At 40.6% G+C, this 25,837-nt stretch overlaps 1 protein-coding gene across 9 annotated transcripts in view; it reads right to left on the reverse strand.

Annotated features, from left to right (window-relative positions):
• Positions 1-25,837, reverse strand: part of LOC121953328 (ryanodine receptor 3) — a 138,139-nt gene that overhangs the window by 57,218 nt on the left and 55,084 nt on the right. For all 9 annotated transcript variants that reach the window (XM_088087647.1, XM_088087643.1, XM_088087646.1 and 6 more), the window contains 19 exons: positions 25,303-25,519; positions 24,711-24,815; positions 21,564-21,667; positions 19,366-19,449; positions 17,777-17,936; positions 15,181-15,328; positions 14,637-14,839; positions 14,039-14,213; positions 13,470-13,678; positions 12,394-12,593; positions 12,069-12,135; positions 11,819-11,979; positions 11,535-11,700; positions 9,757-9,843; positions 8,647-8,873; positions 6,897-7,704; positions 6,293-6,493; positions 3,918-4,020; positions 3,097-3,228 (listed from right to left, as the gene is read on the reverse strand). In XM_088087647.1, the coding sequence (XP_087943773.1) occupies positions 3,097-3,228; positions 3,918-4,020; positions 6,293-6,493; positions 6,897-7,704; positions 8,647-8,873; positions 9,757-9,843; positions 11,535-11,700; positions 11,819-11,979; positions 12,069-12,135; positions 12,394-12,593; positions 13,470-13,678; positions 14,039-14,213; positions 14,637-14,839; positions 15,181-15,328; positions 17,777-17,936; positions 19,366-19,449; positions 21,564-21,667; positions 24,711-24,815; positions 25,303-25,519 (3,557 nt within the window). The remainder of the gene's footprint in view (positions 1-3,096; positions 3,229-3,917; positions 4,021-6,292; positions 6,494-6,896; positions 7,705-8,646; positions 8,874-9,756; positions 9,844-11,534; positions 11,701-11,818; positions 11,980-12,068; positions 12,136-12,393; positions 12,594-13,469; positions 13,679-14,038; positions 14,214-14,636; positions 14,840-15,180; positions 15,329-17,776; positions 17,937-19,365; positions 19,450-21,563; positions 21,668-24,710; positions 24,816-25,302; positions 25,520-25,837) is intronic.

Raw genomic sequence — 25,837 nt, forward strand, 5'->3', positions numbered from 1 at the left:
GTCTCAACTATGCAATATAAAAGCAGAAAGTGTTGCTACAGAGCGATTACACTCATTTCTCGGCTGCAATGATGGTGCAGAGACACTGACAGCACATATGTGGAAGACCTGCAAACACTGACCAATCAGAGCAGCCTGGGCTTTTTGGGGAGGAGGTCTTAAAGTGAAAGGCACTAAAGCTGAACAGGTTCCTTCAGGCAGATAGTATGAGAAAAAATGTGTTGTTGTTTTTTTTTTAATTAAAGAATGTCAACATGTTAGAAATGCCAAATACAAGTAAGAATCTGGATATCAGCATAATATAGGAACTTTGAAGAAAAAGAGGCTTGTATTTAACTTAATTATAACAGTGGTTATTGATATTATCTAGGATGTGTTGCGCCTGTTTGTGCCCTTTTATTGTTGTTTTTTTATTTTCTGTTTGTGTTCCTGCTAACCTCCAAAAAATAATCACAAATCCCTAAAAAAGCCAGACCCTAAGTCTGAATCTACTATGCAAAAGCTGCAGAAGAAACAAGATTAACAAATGTAGCTCACAAATCAAGCTTCAACACCAACGTACAGTATATATAATAACAGAATGATTTAAAGAAAAAAACACTTCCAGCAGATAAGACAATTTGCCAGCAGAGATTGTAAATTATTCCACTCCCTTCCCTCGTTTTTTGATGCCTCCAGCTGCTATAGATGTAGATGTGAAGCTCCTGAACTGCAGCTGCCACCACAAACCAGCCTTCTAATCAATCAGCCTGAACACATCAGCCTGCAGGGACCACCACCACCACCCAAAGCACTCTTTTATGGGAAATACAAACTCTGCTATTTTCATCCAGCCCTGCTCCTTGGAGATCAGCGTGGTGGTCTTATATGCTCCACAGCAGGGTCACACCAAATCCCAGCTGAGAGATTGCCTTTCTGGATCGCATATTTCAATTCAAATGTATCCATCTTCAACTTGGGCCACTTCTTGTTGCCAACACTGCTTTTAAAGAATAGACAGGGGATGGTGTGGCAATGGTCAATTTCCCAGAGGGGTTTTCAGAGGTAATAAAATACCCCGTTTCACATTAGTTAGTCCCAATATAGGCAATTAAAAACAGACACGTCTCATTTTATTGCCAAAGCAGGGTCATTTTTAAGAAAGGTCATTTGTAATAGAATATTGCTGCTGTAAATAGAGACACACACAAATAAATAAAACCCGAACAGTGAGAAGCAGTTTCAAAACAAAAACTGCTGTCTATATTATAGGCTAACAGAACAAAGTAGACTGCATTTTCTACAAGTTAAGTAATAATTTGCAATCATCCACTTGATTGGTCCCTTACACAGAGTGCTACTTGAGATAGGAAATTAGATACAACTTGTTCTGCATTTATACTGTTGTGGCACCTCGGTTATTGAGTGCTGTGATTGAAATGTTTTTTTGTTCTGGTGTGTGTGCTCACGATTGTGTATTTGTACATATGTGTCTATGGGTTTAATCAGGTGAAGGATTTGGTTTTATCACCAATGTTTCTTCCTCTCATCGCTCCTCTCTCATCTCCAGGAGCGGCTGACTGAAGACGCTCTTCACTCCGGAGCGTCTCTCCCACATCGGCTCCATATTACCATAACGAAATTGAAAAGAAATTGAAATGGAAATGACTGCCACCCGGTGACTCAGTCCACATGACACTGGCAGAAAAATAGTGGCAAGACTGAGGGCGCAAGAGCTGCAATACAGGAGCTTTTAATTCTGGCCTCCCTCTAAGCGAAGAATACAAACAGAGAGCTCGTACCAAAACAAGTGAAAGAGACTATAAACAAGCAGAATGTAGGGGAGAGTGCTAACTTGTGTGTGAGAGCTTTTATGGGAAAATAACAAATGTTGCTCAGGCAGTATAGAAAAAGAACAGCTTCAATGTCAAGGACACTTTTCTTGGGAGGTTTTGTGGACTTTGCCGTGGATATTTTTTTGAAAAAAGAAAAGAAAATATTTCCCAAAGCTTGAACTGCTTACGTCTCATTGTCACATAGCGTTGTGTACATAGTATATGACTCATACAGAAGGCCATTCTTTCCTGTGAGAACCTCTGTGATCTTCAATGTACTTGCAAAGACTCCTTCCATTTTTTTCTGGCTTGAAATTTTCCTCGAGCAGGTTGAAAAAATGAAACTTCTGCAGCAGATTTTTGATGTATCACATGCACTGTGCCACAGTAAGGTAGCATAAAAACAAATTTGCTAAGATACTGATGAATGTAATAAAGCTCTACTTATACATTTTTCTCAGTGGAAGGCTCGTCTCCATGCTCAGCTAGCTAACATTGGTACCATGCTTGCTATTATAATACATCCATGGACCAGGCCTCCAAATAGCAAATTAGCCCCCAAGAAAGCAGCTCAGCCTTGCTTCTAGTATTTTCCCAGTGGCCACTCGTGGTATTGCAGCCAAAAACAATCCCCAGCGGCCCAAAAGCATTTTCGCCATAGATCACCATTGTAAAAAAGACGTTTGTAAAATTGTTGACAGGATAGCTCCAAACTAAACAAGGTCAATTATGGCTCTTTCTCTTATGATTTTCGGATCCATGGAAGTTTCACATTTGTTAAACTTTTCCTGAGGTAAAAAATTTGACTTAAAAAATCTGTGACATCATCACATTGTTAAGTCAATGAGTCAAGTAGAAACTCGCGGCCAGTGGGAGAAACACAACTGCATGGCAAAAAACACTCAAAGTTGATGTTCCTGTCATTTCTGCTGTGGTGTTTCTATCCATTCTTTAGAGAGGCATTTCCTGGTGTTGAACACTAGGGGGCTAACTCTATATACTACACAAGAATACAGACACAAAACAAAACTGTGGAAATGATGCATCACTGTTCTTGCTACTGTTTCACTATGTTGCTATTGTTTCAAGGATCTGATTGAATTTACGCTCTTCAGAATATATATTTAGATCAGGCATTACATGTGAGCCAATTCATGCATGAAAAACATTTAATCCCAAACCTCCAATCCAATTTGGTATGTGCTTGTTGCCCAGGTAAACTGATATAGCAGGCACACTGTAGCATTGCTGATAAAACTAATAAAAGCAGTGACTTCCTCACATGGTGCAGCTTGTTCCTTCTCTGTGGGCTCCTCCGCTTTGTGAGACTGGCCTTTGATCTTGTTCACCAGCATCATGAGGCGGCCTCTGATCGATGTGTCTTGCTCGGACTCGTCTTCCTCCATGGGGATTCCTGCACAACACAAACACAAACAGTGCATTCAGCATATTAGAGCAATATCTCTGCTCTTCCAGTGGGGCTAGCAGACATGTCAGGTGTATCATACATGGCATTGGATGTGCAGCATCTTCTATTTCTTAGCAATTTCGAGACGCTTTTTATTGTTCATGTGTGGAGGGTGCTGTGTTGTGTTGTCAGTGTTACTGTATGTGGCACGGCTGAAACTGCCATTAGATCTGTTGTACCACAGAGAGATGGGCAATTCAATTATTTATCAAAACATCAAGATGTCAGAGAAATGTGAGAGGCAATGAACTGTAACTCCTGCACCGGGAGACAGGAAGCTGCAGAGACGGGAAAAGAATTTCTGAGCACAGGCACTAGAACAATTCAGCTGATGGAAAAGACACAACTCTGTATGTTTTCTATATTTTCTTTTAGATTTTCATCCATGCTACCAGTTCATGCTACCTTTAAAAATGTATGTACTGAGTTCTACCATCAATTGAAACATTTACAATACATATTCAACCCCAATTCCAAAACAGTTAGGTACAACATATATAGGAGTAACATATGCTGTCATCCAGCAACGTGTTTTTCTGGGACGTCCCTGATTATTCCAACAAGACAATGCCAAGCCACATTCTGCATGTGTTACAACAGCACCCATAAAGGGTTTTGCAAGATCTGCATCTTACCACAGTGGAGCTGCAGCTGGTTGTGAAAATCATACAGTTCCTCCTGGATGTCTGCTGGACATGGACAGTCCTCGCCCATACTGAAGGTCAGCAGCATGTTGATCTGAAGTATAGAAACATAAAAGCAGACACATATAAACAATATCTGGAAATTCTCCCTCTTTCTAAGCCTTCTTTAGTTTCAAAAGCAATCGCCTGAGCATGATGTGATCTCACTGTAGGATTCACAGGGGAAAAAAACACTGCTTAAGTGGCTAATTCTCCCTCGGCACTCACGGACCGAAGGACACTATGACAAGTCATTAAAGTAGCTGTGAAGCGCTGAACTTTATCTCCAGCTGTGACCCTCAAGGGATACTGTATGTGTGTGTAAGCTTGCGCTCAGTGGAGCAATGACACCACAGAGAAGAAGGATGAATTCGCCTTGAGGCTTTGTTCCACACAAAAAAGAGAGCACTCGCAACATTTGAAGCAAGGACCAGTGCTCATTCACTCTGGAACCAAAATGAGGGAATGTTTTATATAAAAACTAAAAAGGGAATGTGAGGGTGGGGAGAGAAATTAGCCATGTATGTGGAAAATTAAAGAAGTTATGTAACATTTTTCCCTTGAATTATCCAGTTTCATGCATCATTTGAAGCAGTGAGCCTGCAGGCTTTCTTTGTGGTCAGTTATTATAGATGTGTGTGTGGCGTTTAGCCTCAGCGGCTGATTTGCACGTTTAGATCACATAAGTATCAATGAGGTCACATGGAAAACGTGAGAGTCATCAAAATCACACGAACAGAGATGCAAATTATGAAACTGCCGGGGTAAAGATGTTAATTACACTGTAAGTAGGTAAAAACATTTGACATGGAGTCATAGTCTATGGCAGTCTTATCCAAGACTTCATTTTAAAGAAGCACAAGTACATTTTTTTCAGTTTAAAATGACCTACTTATTAGTTTTAAGACAGTGACGGATGTGGTTTTCATGAGTGTGGATGCTGTTTCCCTGTCATCATTTGTGCAGTGTGTCCAGGTTAGCATAGATCAGTGGTTACCAAAATGTTTAAACCACAGAGAATGATTAGAGCTTTTCTCAGGAGTGTGTGGGAGTGTGCAGACTGTGTTTGATTGACATTCTCCTCATTCTCAAGTTAGCTTTGTTGCACCTGTCAGGTTTGGACAAATAACACTTTTATTTTCATCATTTTTATCGACGCACGGAGTTCAATCTGTCCAAATTCACCAACAGTAAGCAGCAGTCTAATGAGCCAGGATAAGTGAAAACACTTGTGCAGGTGTGCAAACAGAATGAATGTATTCATTTTGTTCTGTTATAAAGGTAAAAATAGTTTACATGTTAATTGTTCAAGGGAAAACATGATGTACATTGATGTGCACTGCATTGCTAATATTTGAATGCGTATTTCGACCATTTCGATATATTTTAACATAACATTGTATAAACTCTATATCATATAATATTCAGTATCCATCACAGCTTATACTATTCAGGGTTGCGGGGGACTGGAGCCAATCCCAGCTGACATTGGCCAAGATGTGGGGTGCATCCTGGACAGGTCGCCAGACTATCACAGGACTGACACAAAGAGAAAGACAAGAATTCACACTCACACTTCCACCTACGGGCAACTTAAGGTCACCATTGACCTAACCTGCATGTCTTTGGACTGACGGAGGAAGCCATATCATGTAATATGAAACATGAAATTCCAGTAATGTTATTGGCACCTGGTTTTTGATGTGGTAAATGTACAATAAAAAAAAAAAAAAACAGCACATCTTTGTACTGATTTTTGCCTTTGCCTTTACATAAGGCACACACTGGCTTAGATACTTGGAACTGGTGAACACATGTTAGCACACTAGCACAAAAGAAAAAGGTAGTTACCTTTATAAACAGACATCTGCATATGTATGCAGAATCTATAGGCAATGGTACAAGATTTTGTTATCTGGATTCCATTTGTAATCAGAGTAGTATTGACCAATCATGAGGCTGAACGCATGTGCAGAAATGCAATCTTTAACCCCATAGGCTAATGCCTGAAGACAACATAGTGTTATTAGCTTTTTTATTTATCTGCCTACATATTCAGAATTCTGTTCATAGAAATTAGCCAAAATAACCAGCGCTTGGAAGAGAAGTCTTGGCCTAGATATACACTGGCTACACCAGAACCCCCAAAATATTGGCAATTGCCCCAAGAGACTTATCCTCGTCAATAGCCAATGGGCTTCGAGACTGATTTATGCGTGACCTGAAACTACACCCTCTGCTGATTTGTACATATTAGTTTCATCAGTGTTTCTAATCACTTTTACGTTCTGCCCATCAAACCTGCAGTGACTATGAACTCATCTCACCTGCTCCTGAGGGGGCGATCTAAACTCTTTGGTCTTCTTTGCCGTAACAGCAGCGGACATGTTTAGAGCCAGCATCAGCTCGTTGTAGCGGAACTTCTGGTTGTACTGTAGCTTGGAGACAAAGCTGTCGGAGAAAGACACGATGGCCTCGATGCGGTGCTTCAGCTCGCAGTCACAGAAATAGTGAAGTAGCTCACACATCTGTGGAACAGACAAGGGGAGGAGACAGACAGCAAACATCGTTGCATCACTCTTGCGCACCTAGATGCAGCTGTTACAAGCAAGTCTATTGGGGATACATACAAACAGCCATATGGCTTCACATCATCCCACTTATTAAAGAAACATTTAAGAGATCATTTGTTCGATACGAGACAGAGCCATTTCATATCTGACTGACTTCTGAATGGGTCTATTACAGTGGAGCAGTTATGGAGCATGGGATTGAGAGCGAAGCTGTGTTCGTCTGTAGGAGTGAATTGACACTTGTAGATGAAGATGTTAATTGATTTTTACATGTTTTGGCGATTTACTTCAGAGGTTTACGCAAAGGTTTAACACATGTAAGATGATGCCAGATCTGTTCCTGTGTGCTCATTATCACCTGTCGTTTGACGGGCTCTGGCAGCCTCTTCTCCAGCAGCCCTTTGATTGGTTGTTTAGCCTCTTTGGCCGCCTCCTCTTCTCCCGCTTCTACCGCTTTTTCCTCCGCCCCTGTAAGTCCTTCTTTGTCTGTGGCCCCGGTGGTCCCCTCCTCACGTGCCTCTCTGAAAACATTTGGGTCAATGAGCAGTAAAATCTTATGGACATCCTCACTACCTAACACACCCATGGTCAGCAAGGTGCTGATGAGTTTCAAGATCGGCACAAACTGGTACTCCACGCCTCCTCCCACCGGATCTCGGATGTGGTGGCCGCCACCCTGAACAGCCTCGGTCAACATTGAAATTGATTTCTCCTTCAATATATCCAGTGGGATTTGAGGACTATAGAGATGCTGCTCCCGTTTGGTGCTGATGAAACAGGGAGGAGCAAAGTTGAGGCGAGGTTTGAGTGAGGTACTAAGCCCCACCCCTGGCGGGAGGTGCTTTTTGGAAGCGTCAGAGAAGAGGCGAATAGAACGCGTCTCAGCCGTGACGGGGATGATGAACTCGTCTTTCATCATGAGCCGAGCCTCTTTTGCTGTCTCCAGGTGCGTGCTGATCAGAATATTGTAGAAACCCTCGCGTAACATGCCCGACAGGTACTGATTGTCGATAGTGTATAAGAGCTGTGACTGGTCCAGATGGCTGCAGAGGGCGTGGGCCACGCGGGTGTTTCCCAGAGCGCAGAGGGCACAGTAGAGCTTCAGGGTGTGATAGTGGAACTTCCTCATGTCCTCCTGCTCAGACAGCTCCATGATGTCGACACACCTTTGAAAAGAAGTGAGGGAGGATGAGCAAAATACATTCTATTGTTCTGATCTACTCTATTCAGAGGCCAGACAGGTGTTGTGTACCACACAGGATAATAAAGTAAGGGTCGCTGTGGAGTCTAGTCCTCTAGTTTACCTCTTGCACATGTATGGAAATGCACACAAATATATTAGGAAAGTGCTCTCAGTAGAGTTTAGCAGTTTGTAAGTAAAATGAATAAAGTATTTTTGTATTGTATAATCTCAGTTTTCTTTAAGATGTATAGAATTGTGTAATGGTGCTGTAACTATGAGTCCTGGGTTTGCCTCACTGTATACACTTAATAAGAGAACAATCAACAGGACAAGACGAGTTCTTAATTTCAAATTTATAAGTCGTTATTTATTCCTCCTGGCTCCCTTAAAGTGGCAAATAAAACAACAAGGATTTATTCACCTCGTATGGTGCCAAACTTTAGTTGATCATAACACACTGGGTATGGGATTAATGTGCAGGTCTTTAAAACGAGACAAAATGTCAGTTTTTCAGCCTTGACAAAGGCCAAAATGTGGCCTGTTTGAGACTAGGTAAGGCTTTTTTTTAGCAAAGATGATTGACGAAAATGCCTTTTGATATGAGATTTTCTCTATGTATGAGGCAACTACCAGCCAACCAAGAGGAGTGAGGAGTAAGCAGTATGAACCACTAAATAAAACAGGTTTTTCTGGGAATCACACAAACTACTAGAGGTACTTGAGCATACAGTCATAAATGTGCACACAAAATATTAGGGTGATTAGTCAAATAACTTGCAAGATAAACTGCAGAGAGACACACTCACACAGGCACTTACACAATCCCACATGCGTGCACACGACCAAACTCATGATCATCTCGAGGCTTACACCTGGCAAAGATAACGGCTAGATACATATAAGCACACTATGTCATGTCCTGCACCTGTTCTCCTCAGGTATATGTACGGCCAACATCTGCAGGGGCTCCACACACTGGACCACCCAGCCATGTCTCTCATTGACCCTGGCTGTTTCCACCTTGAGGAAGGTGTTAGGCATGCGGCTCCACAGCACAGCATTGATGGTCTGCACATCTAGACGGGGCGGACACTGGGGCACGGGGTTCTTATGTTCACTCTTAAAGATGGCGGACGACAGAGGCATGGCATTCTGGAGAGGGCACAAAGACATCGAGGGGGAGATTAAAGGAATACTTTTCTTTTTCTTTTTTTCTCACAGCTTAAAAAGTTTTAGTTTTTTTTCCAATACTTACAATCAAAGTGCCTGTGTAATGCAGATATAGTACCATTTATATAATAATTGCATTTCTTTTCTTGTCTCTACTTTAATTTCTTTTTTCCTCATTGTTTTTGTTAAATACAAATATATAAGAAATATATATATATATATATAAAATACTTCCATATCCACATATACTGACTTATTTTCACATATACATATGTACACTTACATATACACACTTGGAATATTCCTATTTTTCTATGCAAAACAAGCAGTTACAAGGCTTTTTTACACTAATTCACTACTCTGACCTCCATAATCTTACCTTTTCCTACAGTTTAAAAAAAGAAAAGAAATTCAATTGAACTGCATGAAAAAATGATGCTATCATTGTTCTAAAGAAGAAGTAATTTGTCATATTTGTTGTGTCAGTGCTATCTTTTTTTCTTAGTCATGCGACATCTTCTCTTTTTCTTCTCCTCCAAACAACTGACACAGGTACCCTTCTTGTTAGTGAAGCTTTGCAGACATAAGCATGCTATAATATTACCCTAGTGGACCTAGCTGGAGGGTGTGAAGCTGCATAATGCTGTGTGGGGGCTGCATCTCTGAACACAGTGTGAGGTAGACTAAGGTACTGCGGGAAAGGTTAAAATGAAAAGGAGCCGACTGTGAGCAGTAAAATTGCATTTCCTCAATCAATACTGTGTGTGTTTGTAGGATTTCGGCTTCTTTCTTCTACATTGTTATGGCAGGCATCACACTGCACAGGCAACAAGGTTGTTGTAATAGAGCAATTAAGGGACTCCACCTTTATTTTCGCTAGCTCAAACTGGAAGAGGTTAGGGCTGGTGGGTCGCACAAACACAGCAGGGAAAAGCTTGGTGTTTGGTTCCACCTGGAGCAGAGAGAGAAGAGCAGTGAGTCAGTAACAGGTCCGAAAACAGAAAGTATATATCAAATGCTTAAGAAGCAGTGAAAGACCATGACTTGCAGAGAGCAGTTTAATGATGCATCATGAAACTTGACTACTTAGTATGTGTATGCATGATCATCGGAGTGTGTCATTTAGCAGTATGACTCAGCGCCGGGTGAAGCCGCACAGAGTTTCAGTGAGGGAGAACATAAGAAGATTATACGTAAGGTGCTTCAAGGTTTAGTTCTCAGAGTACATCTGTGCAGGGAAATTCTAAATCTGAAATTCAACAATACAGACGTCACCGCTCTGTAAGGAAAATATGCAAAGATGAGTTAATCTCAAGGTCAAGGAGAAAAACTGCAGACAGAGAAAGAAGAGTATATGGACGCTTAAATGGGTAGTAATTGTGACTTACAGGTGCATGGATGCATTAATGAATAACTGTCGACACAAATGAAATAGTGATCCTAGAAAACAATGTATGGACTCAAATGATCACTCTCATTAATCTCTTATGACACACTTAAAGTGTGGCAGTGTAATTATCTGCAGAGACTCTGCATTTCTCATGCACTTGCTAAACTGTACATTTTCCTACAAAAAAGTAATGCACCAAAATTCCTAAATATCCCATGTTATCATGATCCAGTAATTTTGGTATAATCCATGTATATGGGAAGGCTTAGATCACATGAACAATGTGCTAACAGGAGTAAAGAGGGTCCTCTAAGGAGGCAGGGGTGGTGTATGGGTAACAATACAGAGGACTTTTCCCAGGAGACTGCTGTTTGGACTGCTTGGACTTTGAATGATCTTTTGAGTCATTTTAAGGTACATTGTCACCACCACAGTAATTTAATTTGCCTTAACCTAATGACATAACTTAACGTTTAATACATGGCGTCAGTCATGGGGTGCTCATACGAACCATTGTGTGTGCGTTTTCATAGTATCTCCTAAAATAGTTTCATATGGATATGCTGATTTCCCTTCTTGTTTTGCTGTGTTCTGTATGTTTATTGGGCATGTAAGCCAATAACAGCATACAAAAGAGATCAGGACTTTGCAAAACGGTAACGAGACCATAAGCAGCTCACGTCCAAGAAGGAGCTACAAAAACTGCTGACACAGCACCTAAACAGTGCAAGTATTGCGAGGTGAAACGCCTTGAGGACAAAGCTCGTTCCAAAACAAGAGTGACACTGGGGCTGACTTTCACTTTCACTTTAGCTGGTGGGCACTAAAGGAGAGGATTAGGATGAACAGTGATGTGGAGTTGGCCTGTTTTCTGTTAGAAAATAGGTGCTGGCAGTTAGCTTAGTTAGCTTGCTTAAGTATTGGCTTTTCCATTACATCCAATTTAATGTTCCTACAATAGAAGCTTGCAGTATAGGTACAGGTAGCGTTGGGAGGAGGGGCCAGGTTGCAGTGTTGTGTTTACATAATAGACAATTCCAGCACGGTATGCATTTAAAAGTAATTTTACCATACTCTGCAAGTCCTTACAAAGTTTAAGAACATCTCAAAACTGGTTCAAGATCTAAAAACGTTTTCTTCTGCATATTAAATCCTAGATTTATCACCTTTTTATACTGTATCTACTTCATAAAAAATTATATGACTTTGGCTTGGTTTATTCCTTTAGATTGTACACCATATGTGTTCAGTACCTGGTAGGAAGTAGATATTTCCTTGCCATTGACAGTGAATGTCACCAGGCCTGTGGCCAGGTCTATCAGGCAGCCAATCTCCAGGTCAACGTTGCTGCGGCTCGAAGCGTGAGCAGCATTGGTCACATCACCACCCCACACCATGTAACAGTTACTCCTCTTCACACTGTTAGAGTGCAAATATAAGTCATTCATCTTGTCTTGACACACATTACATTTTGATTAAAAAAACAGTTTTAAGTAAAGAATTTTAAACTGTTGCAAGAAGGAAAAAACAGTCTCACCTCTCATGGACTCGTCCTCGCTCATCACCCAGGGTTACAGTGACTGATCGGTTTTTACTGAGGTTGAAGTTGTTGCTATAGTAGTGGTAGTCGGGGGTAACCCATCCAACCCACACACCGGTGGGGTCCTGGCCAGCGAAGACCCTTACAGAGTGGTAGTACTATAACAACACATGCAAGAGTTAACCAATGCTGCAGGTGTTTGCACCAAATGGTACCAAAACAATAAATAAAAAAGGTTCTTCATTACTGTGGTGATGCTGCTGTAGTCCACTCGTCTGCTCTCATCACTGTGCCTCACAGATCTCAATGGATATCTATTGAAAACCACATTCAAAAGGAGATTATGGATATTAAAGTCCTCAGCTCTAAATGGCTGAGTAACATTCAAAGCCATTTTACGATGTCTGATACGACCAAACATCTTTCGCCACATGATCACTGCATACTGCTGACACTGAACATGATATCATGATTGTCAACGATATAAAAGTTGATCAGCAAACAGTAGGTATGGTGTTTTGTCAGGATTTGTTTGCAGTATGGCAAGTTTGTGATACTGAAGAGATGAGTACCTGTGTTTGACTTTAAGGATATCTTCCTCATGTACTCCATTCATGTCTATAATAGGATTGGGTTTGAAGAAGGAGTGGAACTCAACAGGCATGCTGAGGCGACAAAACACCATGTCAGCATTGCTGTTCTGGGTGCCAAATGTCTTGTGGGTGACTTTAAGACAGGGGGGGCTGTCGATGGTGCCATCAATCCTGGTAACCTGCAAACAAGAGGACAGTCTTTGCATCTAACTATAAAGCAAGGAATCTGTCTGTCTGTCTGTCTGTCCTTCACATATCTCTAGAACTGGTCATCTGATCGACTTCACGCAAAGCGGTTCTTAAGAAAGCTGCTAGCAGCAGTGCTGTAGGCCAAACAAGCAGCCGATTCTGAACCTACTTTAGATTAAAGCACACTGACTCCCATATGACAAAAGCCTTGTTGGCTACAATCACGTAGAAACTGGGCTAATGTGGGTTTCAAATGAAATGTCACAGCTACAGTGGCTTGGAAAATAGCCATAGGGAACATTGAATATAATTAATTTTATGTTAATCAGACCAGAAAAGAGATAAGAATTAGGCTCACTAGCCACTGTAAAATGAGATTCCTTCACCTCACTCCCCTCTGCCAGAAGACACATTTACTCTATAGAAAGAGGGCGGCTGGAGATGGACCTTCAGTTAGCAGCTGTAACAATACAGCTCGCCAAAACCCCAGCGCCTGGAGTCCCAGCGAGCTGCTTGTCAGCGATGAGTTTAACCTGTGTAAAGGCAGCAAAAGAAAGTTTGCTGATCTGGTGAAGAGCTGAAGCAGTCCGAGATCAGACCTCCAGTACAGGAGTCTGAATTCAAGTTGCTGCAGCCCATTTCTGCTATTTTCCAAGCTGCTGTAGCTTTCATGTTTCTAAAGACTCGCATGGCGTTGGTGTCCATGGAAACACAGCCACCAAGGCTTCAGTTAAACAGAAGTGGCTGCAGTTGGACAAGGTTGGAAAAACGACAGATGCACCAGGCACATTTTGAAAAGGTACTGCATTGGTTCATCCAATTGTCTAATTAATACCAACAAATAGAGTCTGTGCTTTTGTTCTTACTGCGATGTGGTTGTGGTCCTTCGGCACATTAACGAACGTTGGCAGACGCTTGCTGAACCACATGGTGACCTCGCGATTCATGTTGACAGCAAAGGGTTCGAATCCTTCCTGAAGGCCGCACATGGTGTAGTACTTGAAGGTGCTGGCGTCTTTCCCCAGATTCATTCGGCCCACCTGGGACAGACCGAGACTACACACTGGAATAAACCCTGAAGGACGGCCAGAGGAAGCAAAGGAGGGAGAGCAAAAGAGGAGAGAATAAATAGCCTCTAAGAACACACACAGTAGGAGGGCAGGGAAAATCAATCCAGCTTTTGCAAAAAGGCAATTTACAAGTGTCACATTAAATAAGGGTGATTTCATTACAGGGAGCCACTTATTTTTCGCTTACATCCCCAGCGTGGTCATTCTGGGTTGCGGCTCCCTGCTCTGCATGCGAAGGCTTCATTAAAAGATGAGTGACCAACAACTTTTTCTATAATTACAGGTCTGACACCCTCTCACCTTAAGCTTCTACATCAGGCTCTGTTACCACACACATCACATCCACAACATATAAACTTTCTCACCGTCCTCAGTTTCAAAGTCAGTGAAGCAGAGTTCAGAGCCCTTGGTGGTGATGAGGATCTCTCCGTTAAGGGTGAAGATCATGGACTTGTCCTCCATGTTGATCATGCAGCCCACAACGTCCCCAGCATGCCAGCACCGCCCGAACAAACGGCTGCCCATGTTCAGACAGTGGCCCTTAACACAGCACGTGCAAATATGACATAAAACACTTTTTAGCATATATATCACCATAAGTCATCTTTCTCATGTAATTTATTTTCAGTGTTTTAGTCTTTACAACAATTCTTTTTTTGAACATGGTCATTTTTTTATGGAGTAACATAATTTTAGTTTTATTTATATCAAAAACTTCAAGTATGAAGTATTTAAGTAAAGAAAAAGTTGAGGCATGGTCAAGGTAAGTTAGTGCAGACAGTATGAAGAAAATTACACTTGATCCAACAACATTACAATCAAAGATTTCAAAAAGAAACTGACTTTAGAGTAGGATTCTACTGATTTGAAAAAATGTTTTTTCTGCCAAGTAATCAACATGAATCCCACCAAACAATTCTGTGGATTATTTGGCGATTGATTTAGATTTAGATTACAGCTTACCCTGTATCCATCAAAGACGAAAGCGAGCTCATCCGTGCCAAGCTCCACATCCGGCTTACATCCAGGTCTGGCCCAGCCTACTCTCATGTCTCCTCCCGTCACAGCCTCGAATTCAAAGTACCACTTCCCTGTCGTCACCGCGTACGTCCTCTCCACTCTGAAGAAGCGGATCTTGTCGATGCTTAGCCGCTCAACAACTTGTCCTGCCGGGTGGACAGGACAGCCACATTGTCAGGTTGTAGATTACTGCTTAAAAACCATCAGAATCAGTCAAAGAAATACGGAAATTATAAAGCAGAACCATTAATTGCAAGATTTTAACACTGTGGGAGAATAAAGGCAATCACTTCACATCACTGTTTTCTTTCACTGTCGATTCAAAGGGAGTAGGAGGCAGGATCCTTTATCTGGACTAGAAAATTAAGTCACATTTGTCAGGACATAATGTTTTTCCTCCACTCTTTGTAATCAGCATTTTAAAAACTACTGTATAATTTGAACGTCTGTACATTCAGATAGGCACACGTCCACGAGTCAGACTTACCGCCTTCCTGGTCCGAGGGCTCGATGTTGTATCCGTAGCCAATCAAAGTGCGGATAGCCTCCCGCAGGCTGTCCCTGTTTGACTTCTTCGTGCGTTCATCCAGCAGAATGTATGGAACCAGGCGAGGGTTGCGCTTACTCTTCAGATCCTGCAGAGAGGAGAGGCAGACAGAGATGATTTCATGCAGAAAAAGACATAATCAGCTAATTTCATCAATTTAACTGTGGGCCAGCTCTCAAATGTTATGTTTGTTACATAACAATAGTGCTGTCAGTCCCTCCCTGTAATTGAGAAGTTAATTGACAATTTATCGCTAATGCCCTACTGCTGCCCCTCACTTCCTCTATCTTTCCTGTGTCATTTCCCATGGCAGTTCTCCCACAGGGGATCGAGGCAAAACCACGGAAGTATCGCATTAATAGCACTTAAGCAGATTTGTGGAGCTTAATTTGAAATCTTGTGCTGGTTATGCAGATCACAGGATGTTTGTTTGGTCTGGCCTAACAGCCCTCTCTGACATCTATAAAGGGCTTAATTAAAAAGGCTGTGGCACATTTCCAAAGCGCTGGTCAGTTAGCTGGTCTCATGTTATCAACTACGACCCTTAATATGCAAACTGTACAGAATATATAACCAAATATCTTATTGGTCCTGTTAACTTAATCTTGAATGTGAAACTGAAATAAATGAAGATGCAAATGAAATGAGGAAGAAAAAAAAAGAACTAAACTACAAAGCACGAGTTAGAAACTTGATTGATGGGATCACATTTTACTGGAATTGTACTCTGTATAACTCCATGTGAGAAATAAATGACGATTAAATCATTTATAAAAAAAAATAAAATTTTTAAAAAATTAAACAACATTAAATAAAAACAAAATAAAATTTTTAAAAATGAATTGAACTGAACTGAATTGAATTGAAGGGCGGCACAGTGGCCTTGTGGTTAGCACTGTTGCCTCACAAGAGGGTTCCCGGTTCAATCCCTGGTTGAGGTGGGGTTCAGTTCGTGGGCGGGGACCGTTCTCTTGAATTTGCATGTTCTCCTCGTGTCCGTGAGGGTTTTCTCCGGGGTCTCCGTCTTCCTCCCACATTCCAAAGACATGCCGGTCAGGTTGTTTGGTGACTCTAAATTGACCTTTTTGACTGTGAGCGTGTAAGGTTGTCTGTCGGCCCTGCGATAGTCTGGCAACCTGTCCAGGGTGTACCCCGCCCTCCGCCCAATGACAGCTGGGATTGGCTCCAGCCCCCCCATGACCCTTGCGAGGACAAGCGGTTACGGAAAATGAATGAACTGAATTGAAACCTGGGTGTAATCTCTAACAAGAATCTGAACTTTGACCTTGACGACGATGAAGCTTGTACCAGCATGCTTCTTCCAACCCCACAGCACCACAAAAATAAAATCAATACTATCAACAAGAGATCCAGTGGTAATCCATACCCTCATCTTTTCACACCTAAACTATTGCAATGCTCTTTCCTCTACTCCCAATCAAGCAGCACTGTCGCACTTGAGACTCAGGCTGTAGCCAGGCTGTTAACTAAATCCAATTCTATATCCCACATCACACCGATCCGAGCATCCCTTCATTAGTTCCCCTACTACAAAAATAGGCTTCAGGATACTGGTTCAACATAGTCTTGCCCCAGAATACATCTCCAAACTCTTACATCTGTATAGCACCTCTAAGCCCTTCAGATCATCTGACAAAGGTCTCTTACTCATACCCCACTCCCTAGTGGGGGTGGGGTACTAGGTAATTTCAAAACTCTTCGCTTCACTCTATTCTAACCCTGACTTGTGTTCAGAGGCCAGTGTTTATACAGCAAGGCTCTTTTTTTTACACCTAGCTGAATGGGGCAAAATGAACTTACTTACTTTGATTAACTTAATGGGGAAAGAATGATTACACTTAATAAAAAGCAAAACCAATCAAACTAAACAAACTATAGCCATTATTTTTTACTTAAACCAACCACTTTGACCACAGAAACAAGAATAATTTAGTCATATTGCATTGAAATAAATAGTTTTCGCTGGAATGACACATTCCACATCACATCATGCCAGAAAACAGCAATGATTTCGGGGGTGGGGGGTTATCCAACTTAATGGCAATGCTACCAAAATAAACCAAAAACCTGATTAACAAAAGCACTTTTTAGCACTTGTTCGTTTAACAGATGAAACAAGACGTGCTGTATTGAGTGTGTTCTGCACAATATGTTGTGTGTCTTGTTGCCCTTTACTGCAGAACATCTTGCTGTGTACTAAATGATGACATATAGCTGGGAAATGTCAGGCTAGCAAACTGTCTGTGCACAGGTAAGATACAGACTGTATAGGAGGAGATTTAATGAACCATAAAGGAGAGACTGAGCGTGTAAAAATACAGTAGGAAAGTTGGACACAGAAGAAAGAAGACAAAACTGCCTCTTTTTCTTTGTATAATAAGCTAATAGGGTTGTTTCATTTCATTGAGTTTAAAAGCAAGGGTTAAACCGTAATAAGCATCGCAGTTACTTTTTTAAGATGAGATTTATTTTTCAAAAAAATAATAGTTCTTTTTGGTCCCAGCCTAGTGTGTACCTGCTGAATGCCATAAGTCCATCCCTGTTTGATGCGGTCCTTGGCCCACACATTGTGTGCATTCTCTGCCAGTTTGTCCACCAGCAGCTCCTGACCTGGAGTCAGTTTTATATCGGACAGGTCCAGAGGAGACGGCTTATAGCCATTGGACATCATGTAGCTACAGGAACAAACATAATGAAAAAAGTTATGGATGTAATAAACCGCAAATCCACCAGAACTAGTTTACCCACATGTATAGCCTGATATAAATCTTTTAAGCAGCCCATACAAAATCCTTTTTTCTGAGTAAAAACATCTTTTTATTTAGTTTGCCATCTTCCTTCTGACTGCAAAAAAGCCTAAGGTATTATATGATTTAACTGATTATCAAGATATAATTTGCTTTTTTAACTACTGTCTCTTAAATTTTTTTGTCCAACCAAAATAAGTAACTACAGACACAAGCTGCATTTAAATGCACAGTATCTTATTTCTGCCACCGTTGTCATGAAGTAGGCTGAAATCATGGGAGTTGTTGTCTTTAAGGCAGAAATCACAGTTTCATTCATGTTACTTTTTATTACGTCTATTCAAGTTGTGTCATTTCATTCTAATGAAATACCTGCAAGTAACATTAGCTGATAACGTTAACATGCTAGCTTTGATTTGATTTCACTTTTTTAGAAACATTTTTTGATATGCATTCCAGGATGTCAAATGTATTAGATTCACATGAATAAAAAAAATACAAACAACATTAAACCCAACAACACAACTGTACCACGAACTCAGATATTACAAAAAGTGGATGCAGCAAATTAATCTTTCCCATTACTGTAACTGTTGGACTGTTGGTAAACAGAGGCTACTTAGAGGCCATATACTCTGATGTAAAAGGTTGACAGACCGAGGAACAAAAGACTTCCTTAACCTGCTAAATTGAGCCTGTGGGACCCTAAATCTTCTGTTTGATGGCAAAAGTTGATGTTCTTCAAATAAAGTGTGAAAAGTATTGGTCGTATTATTACCACCCAGAGAGAACATTCTTTTGGTAAATGCAGTATAAAATCTAGACTCGAGTGTTTGACCGACAATCTTAATCTAAAACTCACCATCAGATGTGTCAACTATCCATTCCACTACTGTAGCTAACTTTATGTGTCAAATTTAATTGTGGAGTAATCCTGTGCTGTTATCCGTCTCAACTGAATTACTGTGTTCAGAAATGGTATGCTATTAAAAAAAAAAGATGTGCTGCAGAAAAACAATGCTGTATTAATTTTGTGACATTGTATGGTTTGCAATGACATCTAATGTTTCTAGTAATTCCCTGGAAGTTAGAGCAACTGAGGTGGGTAAAGGTTTTCTGACAACATTGACAGGTAAACAGATGAAATGCACTGTTGCTTTGAATAAAATTACAGATTTCTCTGAATATAAAGATTGTGTCAAACATTTGGATATTGTCTGTACAAAACTCAAGAAAAAATACTCTATAACAAAGTGCAAGTTGATTTTAGACATTTAAATGTAGAAATGTTATTTATTACATCTTTAAATAAGATGTGTGAATACATTTTACAGAAAATTAAAGCATACAAACTTACTTCTTAGGGAGTTTTATCTTTTTGAGGGAGCCTTCAGCATTTGGATTGACCTGAACTACACGACAGCCCAACGCCAGCAGGGTCCTGCGAGGGGGAACAACAGCAGAAAGTGAATTAACGAATGATGCTTTGTCTTGATATTACGTCTGAATTGTGCATGTAGATCCATCAGTCGTGATTGAGGGGTTGGTAGTGTTCAAATGGAGCAGTGATGGGTTAAATTGTGCGTGTCCTAATCTGTCAGGAGATAAAGGCCAAAGAAAACCCAGAGGAATGCACTGGGTGTGAAGTGCTTTTAACAAATTTTCTTCACACCTTGTGAGAGGACAAAGTGACAGTAAAAATGAGTTTGATGTCACTCAGAAACCCATCGAAGTCACCCAGATGTGTCTGCCTGTGCCACGGATCAAGATTAATCACAGCAAACCCTCAACGCTCCCCTGTATCATTTAAAGAGCATTTATGTAAAGCACTTGAAATAAGTCTCGCGGGAACCTTTATAACTGGAAACTAGTGTTGTGCAGAGATCTGAGGAGTGGAAAAGGGATCTGCAAGACTTGTTTGGCTGAGCGTCACTAGAAATGGAAATTTCCTAACCCTCAAGGGACAGCCTATTCTCATTCCCAGGGCATCAAATACTGCCGCTTTGTCACAACCCTCTGTGTTTGATATTGACACCCTTTGGCATCTTTATGACACACACTAGGCTTTTAACTCACGCTAGTGTAAACCTATTTGCAGTAATATTTGATACTAAGAGCAACTGGCATGGTATAAATAACGATTAAGTCCACGTATTGAGGTGGATGGGTAAAAAAAAAAATGTGACCGTTTCACAACCTTAACTAATGTTAACAATGTGTTTCAGTTGTGCGGCACATGGAGACGCATTAAGCTGGTTTAACTCATACTTACTGGATCCTTCTCAGTTTGTTCATTTTAATGATCAATCCTACGTGCGTACTAAGGTCTGTTTCGGAGCACCGCAAAGCTCTGTGCTTGGTCCAATCCATTTCACATTATACATGCTTCCCCTAGGCAACATTATTAGAAATCACCCTAAAAATATGCAGATGATACTAATCAGTTATCTAGACTACAAGTGTGTCTTAAGGACATAAAAGCCTGGATGAGCCACAATTTCCTGATGCTGAATTCAGACAAAACTGAAGTTATTGTACTCCGCGTCAAACATCTCAGAAACTGTTTTTCTAAGGATATAATTTCACTAGATAGCATTGCCTTGTTTTCCAGCACCACAGTAAGGAACCTCAGAGTTATGTTTCAGGATCAGGATTTAGTGGGTCTTTGTTGCACTGATGTCGTGAACCTGCTCGACGCCACCTTCTACTGCCATTATTATGAGTCATGCCTCAACTATTATTATACACGACTGTTATTTCAACTTACAATATTTGCATGTAACATTACATGCTATAATCAATTACATTTATTAATTTAATGTCTATTAATGTTGTTATATTTTACGTTATTGTTACCATCATTGTTGCTGTGCATCTCTCCCCCTCTCTCCCCCTCTCTCCCCCTCTCTTCCTCCCTATCTTTCTCTTCTCTCGCTTTCTCTTTCCTATATGTCATTTTGTCATCTACTGTAATTTAATTGGTTTTTGCGACATCTATTGCACTATTGTCCATCCTGGGAGAGGGATCCCTCCTCAGTCACTTTTCCAGAGGTTTCTACCATTTTTTTTCCCTGTTATAAGTTTTTTTCTGGGGGGAGTTTTTCCTTAGTTGATGTGAGGGTCTAAAGACAGAGGGATGTCATGTGCTGTAAAGCCTCCCAGGCAAACTGTGACTTGTGATAATGGGCTTTATAAATAAAATTGACTTGACTCAAAGGGTGCCCTGTAAGTCTCTTTGAGACATCGAGGGGCATGACAAAGCCTCAGTATTTAACAGTATGCAAGTGAGGGTCAAATCTGACCGCAGGAATATATGTATTCATTGTTGTCTTACAGATACTTTCTTCTAATCCTTGTTCTTATGTGTGTGATGTTCTAATTAATGGCCATGAACAGCTGTTTAAAACAAACTAAAAGAAAAAATCTAATCTCCATTTTTGTTTCTTTGTAATGCATCTGTCTGTTTCTCTCTTTGATCCGTCTCACGCTCTATTTTCTCATCACTTCAAAAACAAAGGCACCATGGAGAAAATAAGTCCTGAATGCGCAACATACTTCAGAGTTTCTGTTGACATCTGCAAATTGTAGTTCTTTTCAGTTTCTGGCAGCTTGGAGAAATCCACGAGGCACGGGTGCTGCCGCTTATTATCGTCTCTTATCTGTGAGAAAAAAGAACAGTCACACAGATCATATTCCAGCTTCCCCCTTTGTTGCCTGTAACTCTGGCACACAGTCACTCTATTTGTATGTATATCATGTGGGAAAGTTTACTAAATATATGCATATGAAATGCACAGCCTTGTAAGTCAGTGCCTTTGTGAACCAACAAGGAGAGAAGAATGTGGTTTAAATACAGGGTGCTACTGGTTGCAGTGATAAGACTACTCTAGTGAACATGTTATGAAGGAGGAACAAGGGAGCATGTTTTCTTGGGGGAGATAGAAAGGTGTATGACTGGAATACCAAGTGAGAGAGGTGTAATGCCTCTCTGGAGACCAAATAATCCCTTTGGCAATGCTGCTCAGAAGAGGCGGCATGGCAATGGCGGATGTTTACCAAGAAAACATGCAGGGCTGCGTACAGATATGCAGCTGTGTGTGTGGGTCCAATGAACACCAGCCAGCTCTTTTGTGAATAGTACAAGAACTCTGTGGGAAATCTTTCCTCTGGCAGTTCTTCCTTTTACAGAATTATATTTGTGGAACAAACAACACAAAAAGGGTATTTTTATGCAACTAAATAACAAACGACACTTTGCTTATTCATTCTGCTACAGGACGACTGTTGTGAATCCTGCTGTAATGAATCACAGAATGAGCTGTTGTGTAACGACATTCAGAAATACTATAGCTAATTACAGCTTACACTATGTGCACCACAGCAATCTCTCAGAGTTGCATGATATATCATATTTTTTAAATCATCATTGCGATGTCTTGCATAATAAACACATCATGATGTTGCACTCGGAGACTTTTTGAGTTTGTTGAAAGAGAGTATCAGTAGAAAACTGCACTTTAAAATGTAACTATGTTTCTTTTTTTATTGCTGCCTCTTATGTTCAGTTACCATCTGTTTATTTATCAAAAGTAATATGTTATATTTGGTGTTATCGGATATCAAATGTATAGCTCATTTTGTGCCATGCAGCCCTACCATCTCACACAATCTGACACACTTGTGCCTCTGATCCCCTGAGCCTAAAGGGAAACTAGTATTCTTCAACCTGGACCCTATATTTCCATGATTTTGTGTCTATGTGATTGCTAGAAACAACCATTTTTGAAAGTGGTTCACTACTGAGAGAGAGTGCTGCAGTGGCATCAGCAAAAAAGGATGCAATGTAATCCCTACATGCATCTTTACATCGACAATTTCCGTCCATTAAAAGTGTTTGTTTTCGCCGTTGCCAGGCTCAGATTGTTATTAGAAGTGGCAAAGAGGACCCTACAGAGAAATTACACATTTGTTGTTGGAGCACAGAGAGTGTAGCTTACTGTTATCTAAAAGATTTTCAGTGTCAGGGCTGAATATTTAGCTGATTTCGAAAATGAGAATGTCTGTTAGATTTTAGAACAAGACTTCTCCTTGAGCGAGATTTGGTTACAAACACTAACAAACAGACAGGATCAGCAAAAGGTAAAGATAAACATTTTTATTTCCCTATAGGGTATTCTCCTCCAAGTTTTCAGGCACTTATAATAACAATCTGAGCCTGTCAGTGGTAAAAACAAACACTTTTTTGTGGAGGTAAACTGATGGTGCACAATAGACATAGAAATTACATTGCTGTTTTGCCTATCTCAATACGGGAAACATTTTAAAAGCTGTTGTCTCCATTAATCACTTAGACACAAAAACATTTCACAATTTTCAGACATCCTCATGCTTCATTCAAGATTTGTGAAGGTGCCGGAAAGGTTGAAGGTCTATATCAAAGGACTCTAATATACATTTGTATTATAGACATAAGAGCTGTGTTCCGTATTGTTGTTTGTTTTGTCATCTGTTCCATAAAGGGCAAAACGGGTTTGGTGTTATCCTTGAGTTAATGTACAATAAACCAAGAAAGTCACTGATGAAGACAAAAAAGACAAACAATTAGAAGTAAAGAGTTTGATGCAATATTACACAATAATAATTCAAATGATCATATTCAAAATATACAGAGGTGTTCTACTTTTGTGTTTACTAATACTTTAGATTTCATCAAAGAATAGTTGGATATTTGGGGAAATACTTATTCACTTTCTCATCAAGAGAACCAGAAGATGGTAAGCTTAGCATAAAAACTGGAAGCAAGAGGAAACAGCTGGGTCGAAGCTCTCCAAAAACAAACCCTCCTCTCTGTATCAAAAAACAAAACAAAACAAAACAAAAAGCAGCTCTAAAGCTCACCATTTAACTCATTGCATCCCGTTTGCTTGATCTGTACTTATAGTCTGGAGTCTTGGTTGTGTTTTCTGAACTTTGAACAGAGCCAGGCTAGCTGTTTTCCCCTGCTTCACGTCTTTATGGTAAGCTAAGAAAAGCTAAGAGAGTGGTATTGATCTTCTCATATAACTCTAAGCAAGATCACAAACAAGCATTTTACCCAAAATGTCAAACAATAACTGCACCATCAAAGCGGCCCCTGGGTTAACATTTGGATGACAGATAATGTCATTAAAGAATCAATTAAACTACTTTTAAACGAGAAAAACTAAAGGCAGACAATTAAAACACAGGCTCCTCTCTTGGTTTATTGCTGCACGGAAATTGCCAAAACACCCTGTTCTGCCCTTTGGGTGAGACAATACTTTGTAATTCATGGCTTCTACTAAACACAGACACAATGACTCTACTACCTACAAACAAACTGAAATGAAGCATCTAAATGAATGGTGTGAAAAGCATCGAACATGGAAAATGTGAGTTTTTTTTTCCACTTACCCTCTTTTTGGTGTGAACCGCAAATTATAAAAGAGAAAGCAAGATGACGTACAGGCTTTTGATGACTCAGTTCTAATACTGCCAACAACTAATGCACTTCAAGCTGCTCTTTAACTCAAATGTGTTAAGAAAATGTGTAATTTGTGAAGTTTATTTGTCCACAAACATGGCAAAATGTATGGATTATGCTTTTTGTCTTTCGATCCTGAGTGATGATTTAGTTGTAAAAGTATTATATAAGAACAGGAAGAAAATCGGAATATTTCTCACCTTGCCGTACGACCAGCCCAGCTCAATTTTATTCATGCCCCACAGTTCGTGGATGTTCTCAGCCAGCTTGTCTCGAACCTTCTCTAAATGAGGCGGCATAACAATCTGAGGAAACAGGAAAGTCAGTCAGTCATTTTCTGTAACCGCTTGTCCTCGTAAGGGTCGCGGGGGGCTGGAGCCAATCCCAGCTGTCATCGGGTGGAAGGCGGGGTACACCCTGGACAGTTCGCCAGACTATCGCAGGGCCGACACATAGAGACGAACAACCATACACACTCACAGTCACACCTAAGGGCAATTTAGAGTCACCAATTAACCTGAGCTGCATGTCTTTGGACTGTGGGAGGAAGCCGGAGACCCCGGAGAAAACCGCAGACACGGGGAGAACATGTAAACCACACAGAAGGGCCCCCGCCCAGACCGAACCCCGTTCCAACCGGGATTTGAACCAGGGACCCTCTTGCTGTGAGGCAACAGTGCTAACCACAAAGCCACCGTGCTGCCCCAAAACAGGAAAGTATCAAAGAATATTAAAGAGTTAAACAGTTAAAAGGGATAGACGTGTTTGTCTGCACGTCACCTGTTAGCATACCTGACTAGTTTCAACAGGTGTGGGGATGAAGGAGGCCTGCGACATTATCTGCGTGGTGCCCAGCAGATCTCGGACACCATCTGCATCCCTCTTGTACTCTTTCACCGGCTCCACCCTCATCTTCTCTTTCGGCAGCAGTGCTTCGCAGCATGGTGCGTAACTCGATGGCGGCAGGAACTTAAAGTCACCATGTCGGCCACCCAACAGGAAACGCACCCTGATGAAATAAAATGTAATTAAATCTATGCACGTCTCATATTTTTGTTATTAAATCTGCCGCAATATTTTATTATGGTTATTAAATCTATTACTTCCAATGTCTTCTATTTACTTACTATTTACTTACTATGTAGTAAACTTATAGTTTATTTTGTGACTGCTAACTTATTAAATATCCAAGTTTTTTTTTTGTTAGGTTTTTCTTTAACTTTTTGATTTTTATTCTATTGCTTTGTTTTTTGCAGTTGATCTGTGTAGTTTTTATTTTGCCTTTTTACTGATATGTACATACTATTATACTGCTGTGTGTCTTTTT

This window comes from Plectropomus leopardus, chromosome 14, assembly GCF_026936395.1.
Source record: "Plectropomus leopardus strain MGB_pleo_1.0 chromosome 14, ASM2693639v1, whole genome shotgun sequence".
Classification (NCBI taxonomy): domain Eukaryota; kingdom Metazoa; phylum Chordata; class Actinopteri; order Perciformes; family Serranidae; genus Plectropomus; species Plectropomus leopardus.